Below are 9,871 nucleotides of genomic sequence, written 5' to 3'. Positions count from 1 at the left end.
CCCCCCCCCCTCTTCATGTTTGTATGGACATTCATATCCTAACTTTTACATTCACTTATACTTAGGTTCTAAGAAATAAGCCCGATTTCCGCCGCAAGCCATGGCCAACCATAAGCAACAGTGCTAAAGATTTTGTTAAGAAATTATTGGTGAAGGATCCACGTGTCAGACTCACTGCTGCTCAGGCCCTATGTAAGTACTATGTTACTGCAATTCTTTAATTTTTTTTTCCCCACTCTTTTACTGGAATTAATGAGTTTACCGGTAGTCTTAGTCACATTGCTGATCATGTATATGGCTGACTATTTCCCTTTCATAAGAAGCAAACATTTACAGTGATGGTGGCCATTTTTATGTGCCAGACCCCAAAACTCCTTTCAAGATGCTTCAATGAGACAATATAGAGCCTTGGAGACATTAAAAATTGTATAAGAATCTAAAAACGTATCATCATTCTACCAAATCAGATTATAGAACCATGTTTTGGTTGTTCTTTTTATAGTTGAAATTGGTTGTTGTTTGCTTCATTAATACAGCTCAAATGTGTTATGGTGGACCAAAATAAAATATATCAATATATCATCACTCTACCAAATCAGATTATAAAACCATATACTTGTTTTTCTTTTTATGGTTGAAAATGATTGCTGTTTGTGTCCTTAATACACCTCGAATGTTCTATGGTGGACCAAAATTATTTTTAGAAGCTGTTCTGCTTACATTTTGGTGCCGGATTCTTGGATTATTTTTATACTTACATAGTCAAAACGTTTGCAGCACATCCATGGGTCCGGGAAGGTGGAAATGCATCCGACATCCCATTAGACATTTCTGTACTATCCAACATGCGACAATTTGTTAAGTACGGCCATCTAAAGCAGTTTGCGTTAAGGGTAACCTCATATCTTTTACTTCCATTTAAACTTTTCGTGATAACAACTGAAATGCTCGTTCTGATCAAATCATTGTTCTCTTCCGTTTTTTTCTATTTATTAATGTTTGTTCACAATCTTGCAGGCCCTAGCGACAACACTTCAAGAGGAGGAGTTGGCCGATCTCAAAGATCAATTTGCTGCCATTGATGTGGATAAAAATGGTGTCATTAGTCTTGAAGAAATGAGACAGGTATATTTCTTCCATATGTCGCACAACGCTTTACTTACATAGTCTTTTATATTAGATTTGTGTTTCTTCTTCCGACAAAAAAAAAAGAAGATTTGTGTTCCTTCTTGATCAAATATTTGCCACACGCGTGTGTTTGTGATCCTTCTGTTGCTTGGTTTTTTGGGATGTATAACGTAGTCAGTTTTATTGCAGGCTCTTGCTAAGGATCTTCCATGGAAGATGAAAGAATCACGTGTTCTTGAGATTCTTCAAGCGGTACCTTTTCCTTCCCCTTCTAAATAATAACATTGAAATGAAATATCAAAACTCAGAATAGATGGAGCAACCCCAACCAAGTTGGTTGGGCTGTTGACTTGGTAATCACAAGGTTCTGAGTTTGACTCCTAGTGGGAGCGGCCTATTGGCCTTCTTGGTTTGAGCCAGTCGGCTATGGGCAACCTAGGTTAGTTTACCTCGTTGTGATCTTTGCCAGCTAGGGTCACAAGGCTGGGTTTACTCCGTGCACACCCTTAGGTAGTGGTTGCAGGTTTCTCTCGTCACCCAAAAAAAATTGGGAATAGATCAGACTTGACGAGGGACAAGTAGCAAATGTCCATATTATCTGCATCATACATCCCTGTGGTTCTTGATCATTAAATTTTGATATTTTTACATCGTAAAGTCATGAAGAATCGTTCTGTGCAGCTTAACATCTCTTGATATTCAAAGCTATTTACATCTCCTCTTTACTCAATCCCTGATTTGCATTCGTTGTTTGCTCGACAGATTGACAGCAATACAGACGGACTTGTGGATTTCCAAGAGTTCGTTGCTGCCACGTTACATGTCAACCAGATGGAGGAACATAATTCTGAAAATTGGCAACAAAGATCGCAAGCCGCTTTTGAGAAATTTGACATCGACAAAGATGGATATATAACCCCAGAAGAACTTAAATTGGTCAGTATTTCTTCATTCCCTACTTTCTAGCTTGCACGCCTAGCACCATTTTCGGTCTGAACCACAAATGTTATGAAGAACGCTGGCACACAATCACCTCTCCCCGCAATATAATTTCTCTCAAAAACTTTTGAGGGTGTAGTTAATAGGTTATGCAATTGAACACAACTTAAGGTGCTTCAGTAGGTTGAGAAAGTAGCTATGAACAGGTACTACATTGTAACAGAGTTAGTAGTACTAAAAAAAAAGACGCTCGTAGACACCTTTTTACTTACGAGACACTAAATTCTTGCAGCACACCGGATTAAGAGGCTCCATAGACCCGCTCCTAGAGGAAGCAGACATCGACAAAGATGGGAAGATAAGCTTATCAGAGTTCCGCAAGCTTCTAAGAACAGCAAGCATGGGCTCCCGGACAGTCACTAGTCCATCTGCAAGGCGAGGCTCGAGACTTTAACGTCAAGCAAGTTGTATAGAAGCGTGTGTGCACGAGTGGAACTTTCTTTCGGTTGGAAGATCATTATACATGTGTATGGCTATTGGCCCGTCGATCTGCACTGTCATCAAACACAGGACTGCTGCATTGGCTTCAAGAATGGCTGTCATACATCTGTAATGACATATTTTGTGGTGCTTTTGCCCTCCATAGAAAAGCGTGAATTTCGCTTCTCCCAATCAAGGAAAAAAAATGTGGTCTGTATCATGTACATTGTTCGTCGAATGTTACCAGTCATGAGTCGTTGGTTCTCATGTTTTTATGTGGTACAGATTTCAATCCCAAATTGTGTGCTTTACAGTGTAAAAAATGTGTATAGTGGAAATATGGGCATCAGTTTCTCCATTTTGTTCAACATTATGTAACCTTAAACGTTGATCATCATCATCCATTATAGTTTGAGAACTACAAAAAGTATAATCCAGATCTGCTCATGACACCTCGTGACCTGACCAAATTACAATAATAGGTTGTGCTCGATAATGATGTTTGTAGTAACACAAATATAAACGATACGAGGATAAAAAAGTTGAGAAACAGCACCATGTATAGTCAAAACTCTATTTCGTGTACGACAAGGCATATGTATGTATTTAAATTTTAATACTAGGAACAAAGAACGTGTGACCAACGGAAATGGGGAAAAATAAAAATAAACTAAAATTCCGTTGCCGGGAATCGAACCCGGGTCTTTCGGGTGAGAGCCGAATATCCTAACCAACTAGACTACAACGGATTTGTGTTCCGTTTTTCTGCAAAGTGGTATGTAAATAGAGTATTAACCAACGAATGTTATGTGTTCCAGAGTCCAGACTGTCTGCCGAGTCGGCGAGTCCTAACACAGATTTTTTTTTTTATATACACTCGGACTTTTCAGTTTTGTCGAAGTATATTTAGACCTCATGAGTATAAATTGAGTCATTTATTTAGTTGCGGTTTAGAGACTCGAGTCTAATATCATATCGTTAAAATATGATGGTAACTACAATGCAAATATAAAAATGCACGTTCAGTACTAGCTATAACTATTTTTTTTTTGAAACCAAACAAACGATTCATTACTGCGATTCGAAGCAAATTACATCAGAAAGAAAGGTAGGAGAGTTAGAAAATCACTCCCTGCAATCAGCAAAGAACACGGCTTCCTGAGCAATCAAAAGTACTAGCTATATATAACTTTTGGCGTAGTAATAAACGCTTATCATGACAATCCCTACATACTAGCTACAGCTTGATCTTGATACCAATATAGTTTCAAGACTCAACACCAAACTGTACATTTTTTTGCGCATAAAGAGCCCATTCGAAACCCAAACTTTCAATGTTCACGACAGGATCGATCTTATATGAGTTTATATGCTAATCTCTATATAATTAACTTGACACGCAAAATTGATTTGCGATTTCAAATTTGACCAGTATCATACATGTTCTTAATAGTAAAAAAGCTCACTCAATCCGACATTGTATGTTATTTGACTATACTAATTCCTCGATCAAAACGTGTCATGTCAAGTGTGATTTTCACTCGACCGAATTTTCAAATAGGACACACATAATTCGTCAAAGTGATTGCTGGGAGCTCCGGTAGGCAAGTTGGAAATATATATGGTGATGAATGCAATGTTGTTTTCAGAATTCCCAAGTTGAATGGAAATCTTATGGTGTAGAAACGAGGATGTTTTGAATCCTTATGTGAAATTGTCCAAAGTCTATGCATATGCTGCGACTTTTGTCGCAACTCGCTACGCACTTCTCTTCTTTGGAATGGAGTTTCTTGTCCTGGTTTTCTTTACAATTGCCAATTTTCTATTTATTAGTGCTAGAAGATTTCTTGTTAATCTATAAAAAAAAATGATATTTATAATATTTGAATGTTAAAATAAAAATTATTTTAAAAACAAATAAATTCAACATTCATTACATAGCCATAAGCCATCCAACCTGTAAATTGCATGATGAATATATTGACCCAATATCTCCAATCTCTATTTAGGACGTATACATTTATACAATCTCAAGTCTCAACATTTCTATAGCATTTGTTCGAGAAAAATAAATTCATGATAAATCGTTCATAATTATGGAATTAAGTTTACTGATATTTATTATAAAGTAGGCTGGATTGAAATAATATATACCACTCAATTAATTTTTAAAATTGTCACATATATTCAGCTAAATTTATGTATTTTTTTTAAAAATTAATTAAATAATGATTATTTGTGGGCAAGAAAATACTCCAGATCGAAGGCTTGTCATTGGTCTAAATGTACAGTCTCATTTTTGTTTTGGATAAGATGTTGGATTTCTATCACCATCGAAACAACGTTTGATGATTCATCGGACATGTAAATCCGATGATGTGTATATATCATATTATCAGTACTCATTATCCACTTTAGCTACAGTGGTAAGATCCTATCAAGTACAATATTACACTCTCCATAAAGCATATATGAGGTGTATTTGGTTCATGAGTTTACATATTAAAAATGAGAATCAATGTCATAGTTAGTGTTTGGTTGAAACTTCTTAAAACACAATTATGTGATTTGATTACCTCTTCAATTAAAAATAGATATCATTCTATCTTATTAGTAATATGATTTTTAATTTTGAATTAGTACAGTACTTTCAGATTTTTATTTTGAATTTTTTATTCATATTGATCTTTTAGATTTCATTATATTAGGACCAATTACCTTGATTTTTTATTTCTGTATTTTTAAAATTAAACCTTTATTCCTATTATAAGGTTATTCATAACCAAACATCAATATAATATTGGTAATATATCATTATAATTCCGCCCTACTATCAAATATATGTAAAATACTTTTATAAAAACTCATTAACATTACAAGTATGTGATTCTCACTCCGGTTCTAATTTTCAAGAGCGCACCAAACACACCCACTTTGTTGTGGGGTTTAAGGGAGGGTCTACGTCTCATCAGGGATAGCAAGGGGATTGACAGGATGATCATTGAGATAGATTCGGAGGCTGTTGTTAGAATAATACAAGGCGGAGTCTTCCCTAAACATTGTGTCATAGGACTTATACGAGATTGCATACACTTGGCGAGGGACTTAATCATTTTCGAGTTTCTCATGTGCTATGAGAAGGGAACAAATGTGTTGACTTTCTAGTCAATTTCAGTCAGACTGCGGAGTGGGGGGACTAATCTCATGACGGACCCCTGGAGGACCTCAACGCTCTTGCATACCGATATTGGAGGCGCAAGCACTAGAAGAATAAGATAAATCTCACTGCTTTGGGCAATGCTGGTCTCAACAAAATAATACGGAGTAATAATAATAATAAGGCATTTACTCTATCCATTCCCTTTTATGTGTCTGATTCGATTAACGAAATTTAACTGAAATTATAATTATTACATTGTAGTATGTTCTATTGAGCCTCGAACTCAATGACCTCTCATACGGGAGAATCACTACATATCATTTGAGCATAAGGTAATTTGCATTATGTATAACAAATAAGCTCAAGCTCAAAAATTCAATAGACGGCTTATAGTTCAGATAAATACCAGTAGTGCACCATGATTGAGTGAGAAACATAAATCTATTGATCAATAATTGACCGACAGCCCATACATCTGCCAATCATATATGGTCGATATATATGATAATAACGAGTTTGCTGAGTCAGCAAAAAAAATGGATAAGCATTCCAATTAAAGTAAACTCCTTTACTCCACTTACTCTCTTTAACTTAACCATGGTTAAAATCCTCCCACTTTCTGTATATATCTCGGCCCCAAACAGACCCTTATTTGACCCAACTTTCAAGATAAGCTTCGAGTCTCATTATTCAACTTGAATTTACCAAATCGCCACCATGATTTCCTTCTCCGCTTCTTCAAACTTCCGCCTCCAATCGCCACCGCCCAGAGCCACCGCCTTCGCCGCCGACAATTCTCCATCTCCACCGTCGCCGTCGGTCGTTAAATTCCGGCAGCCGCGGAGCTCGTCCGTCTGCGCCGTCGCCACCGCGGCTTACGCCGAGGAGGAGACGGAAGCCGCCGCGTTTTCGTCGTCGCCGCCGCTGCATCCGGAGATAGAATCGCCCTCCTCCGCGACGTCGTTTTACGAGATTCTAGGGATTCCGGTGGGAGCGACGAGCGAGGATATCAAAGCGGCGTACCGGAGGCTCGCGCGTGTCTGCCACCCCGACGTGGCGGGGAGTCGCCGGAAAGACGCCTCCGGCGACGAGTTCATGAAGATTCATGCTGCCTATTCCACGCTGTCGGATCCCGGTAAACGCGCCGACTATGATCGGCAACTCTTCCTCCGTCGACGGAGTGTCAACTTATACTCATCGCCTACAATGTCGTCGAGATTCGCCGGAAATTCTCGCCGGAATTGGGAGACCGATCAGTGCTGGTAGAATCTTATAGAGTTGAAGTGAATTAGGATTAGAATTGTACAGTGTACACTTGTGAGGCTACGACGATAGCCAGAAAAAATTAAAAATATTAAAATAAATAAATTTAGTTAATGTACAATTCAGTATAGTATTTTTGGGTAATGGATATAGTTCAGATTCATGACAATTGACAAATTGGTAGTCATAGAAAAAACTTCTACCGAGTAAGATCGATATCTTATTATACATGTATAATCAGAGTTGTGTTGGCTACAATAAGTATTGAGATAACACTATTAGTTATATGATTCACTATATTTGTATATTTATGCAAATATATCATTGTACTTGATAGAGATATACCACCGGTATAATACACTTCATTCGACCCGACCGAAGCATGCATGCATCAAGGGCTCGTTGTTCTTAAGACATATGCTGACTTACTAATCTTTTCCGACCTAAATTAACCATACTTAGAACCCATAAAGTCTTTGCCCTGTCCTATCATGCATGCAATCTGGTGTACAAACAACACTTGACATCATTGATATGATGACCGTATGACCAAGAGACACGTGGAGGACATGTTAGAGCCTCGACATGTGCCTCTAAATCTTATATATAAGTAGCATTAAATGCACATAATAGGGGAAGAGAGATCTACACACTCTAAAATACTTAGTACTTTCCTGACCCAATAATACACATTTAGCAATTTCTGTCATCATTTTGAGAAGTAATCGATGACCACGATCACAAATCTTCTCTGACCAAACAGTTGAGGAAACGGCCTCACAATATCCCCACTCCATCAAGCAAAAGGTACCGAGGTACTCACCAGTTGGTAATATGTTGCTAGTCGACTAGGCTTTTTTGCAAACGCATGGCAAGCCTCTCGTGATGACCTGACATACTTGTCACAATCCAACCGAACTGAAGGACAATAGTATTTGAGTAGGAAGATTTTTCAAACTAGCAACCGGCCGGGACCTTGATAGGAAGAACAAACCTCATTGTGTAACTCTCCCATTACAAGCTGAGCTTCGAAATTGGATAAACACTTTGACAATGACCCCATACGACTATTTGTATAATTTTCTATCAACCACATATCAATCAATAAAATTTAGAATACTAATTTTTCGTTTGATGCATAATTTCTCCTTATAATTCTTTGTAGGCTAGAATCACAACACAAATTTTACAAGAATATATTCAAATAATCACTGCGATATTGTAAATAAAATAAAAATCTTATCAATCAACCATTGATTTCACTCTCAATGTAAAAAGTTTTTGGGGATATGATATATTTTTTGTGACGATATGTGGATAAGGATAAGTATTTAAATGCGGCAGTTAAGGTTTGACAACTCATTGTGTATTCAGACAGTTTGGCGGCATTCAGTATGTGCGTACGTGGCTGTCATAACAGTGTGTTTCTTATTATTCTTCTATGGACAGTTGAAAGGTATGCATTAAAATAATAATCCAATGTCATGAAAGAGCTAACCAATTGGTGAAATATGATACAGTCATACAGTTATATAAAGGTCACGAATTCAATTTTTGTCAATACTCTTTTAATCAAGCTAATCACATATGAACAGATCTGCATTGTAACAGAGTCAATAATATAATACTCAAAAAAAGCTAATCACATAAAACTTTTTTAATATAATTTATCTTTTATATGTGATTAAACATTATTAAGTACTCAAATAGTGATGGCATAAATTTCTCTTGTCATTAGAAAATATCATAATAGTCCAATCATAGTCTTGGTTTGCATTTATTAGGCTAAACAAATAGATAGGGATAATAACAATTCATGTGATTGGTGGACTTTGCCTTATATGTATGTCCAAACATTTTAGAATAAATAAGTTGGATATATAACTAGTATGGGACATCCAGAAATGTATGGTCTAAGGCATGGATGTCATTTTCATATACACATATATTGGAATGATTTCACTCTTCTTCCCTCTTTCCTTTCTTTCTTTTATTATTATTATTTTTTTAAAATTTGTAACGGGGAAAACTTGTAACTATTATCTAAGATAAACTGCACTAGAAAAGTCGCATGCGATAAGCTCAACAAAAAATTGTATAATTTTGCTCACAAAAAATTCAACTAATAACACAAGTTCAAACCCCCAATATAATGTTCGTGGCAGATATCAAACTCCTATTTGATCGCGAGCGAGTATGAAGTGTGACTTCTCATTTACTAAATGTTGGGATTATTTTCGCAAGATTAAAAATCCCATTAGTTTTTAATTATATATTTTTGAAATATTTGTTAATATATATTTCATGTGTGTATATATATTCTTTTTTATAAAATCGACTTATTCGCCCTAGACTAAATTAATACTTGGAATGCGACATAAATTAATTAGAGTTTTGTTTTGGTTGATAAGTAGGTTAAACCAACAACACGATGGAGCACATGGGATGGCGTTGACATCTCAACATAATTCGAGGCTTCAAACGATAAAACAGACGAAAATAGTGAAGTAGTGAGAGTGATGCACAACGTAACAACGTTGAAATATGTCCCCTGCAGGTGTCACTATGTAATAAGTTCACGTACCCTCAAAACTAATTACAACAGATCGACCTTAATTTTTAATTTTTCTTTGTGCTTCGTTAGGTTGAGAAAGTAGCTATGAACAGATACTACATTATAATAGAGTCATTAGGTTGAGAAAGTAGTTATGAGCAGATACTACGTTGTAACAGAGTCAGTAGTACTCAAAAAAAATATATAAACAACTATTTGGAAATTATTTTTTTTTTAAAAAAAAGTCAAACTCCAACATTGCTATACTTATAACTACAAAAAATTATTTTATAGGAAGTGAAGATGTGCACAGGGTAATGTATACGTGTGCATTTGAATTGATATTT

General features: G+C 36.3%; 2 protein-coding genes and 1 non-coding gene across 3 annotated transcripts in view; 2 read left to right on the top strand and 1 right to left on the bottom strand.

Moving 5' to 3' along the window:
* LOC115999004 (calcium-dependent protein kinase 28) overlaps positions 1–2,974 on the top strand; it is a 6,863-nt gene extending 3,889 nt beyond the window's left edge. The window contains exons 7-12 of the mRNA XM_031238715.1: positions 66–192; positions 778–893; positions 1,018–1,125; positions 1,318–1,380; positions 1,891–2,064; positions 2,360–2,974. Coding sequence (XP_031094575.1) covers positions 66–192; positions 778–893; positions 1,018–1,125; positions 1,318–1,380; positions 1,891–2,064; positions 2,360–2,521 — 750 coding nt within the window. The 3' untranslated portion in view covers positions 2,522–2,974. The remainder of the gene's footprint in view (positions 1–65; positions 193–777; positions 894–1,017; positions 1,126–1,317; positions 1,381–1,890; positions 2,065–2,359) is intronic.
* A 249-nt stretch (positions 2,975–3,223) lies between these two features.
* On the bottom strand, positions 3,224–3,296 carry TRNAE-CUC. The gene has a single exon. It is a non-coding gene; the product is annotated as a tRNA-Glu (tRNA).
* Positions 3,297–6,367: 3,071 nt separating this feature from the next.
* On the top strand, positions 6,368–7,264 carry LOC115998025 (chaperone protein dnaJ 11, chloroplastic-like). The gene has a single exon (XM_031237469.1). The coding sequence runs from the start codon at positions 6,425–6,427 to the stop codon at positions 6,971–6,973; it is 549 nt and encodes a 182-aa protein (XP_031093329.1). The 5' UTR covers positions 6,368–6,424; the 3' UTR covers positions 6,974–7,264.
* The last annotated feature ends 2,607 nt before the right edge of the window (positions 7,265–9,871 follow it).

This window comes from Ipomoea triloba, chromosome 12 (genome assembly GCF_003576645.1).
Source record: "Ipomoea triloba cultivar NCNSP0323 chromosome 12, ASM357664v1".
Taxonomy (NCBI): domain Eukaryota; kingdom Viridiplantae; phylum Streptophyta; class Magnoliopsida; order Solanales; family Convolvulaceae; genus Ipomoea; species Ipomoea triloba.
This window is presented reverse-complemented; position numbering and strand designations above follow the sequence as displayed.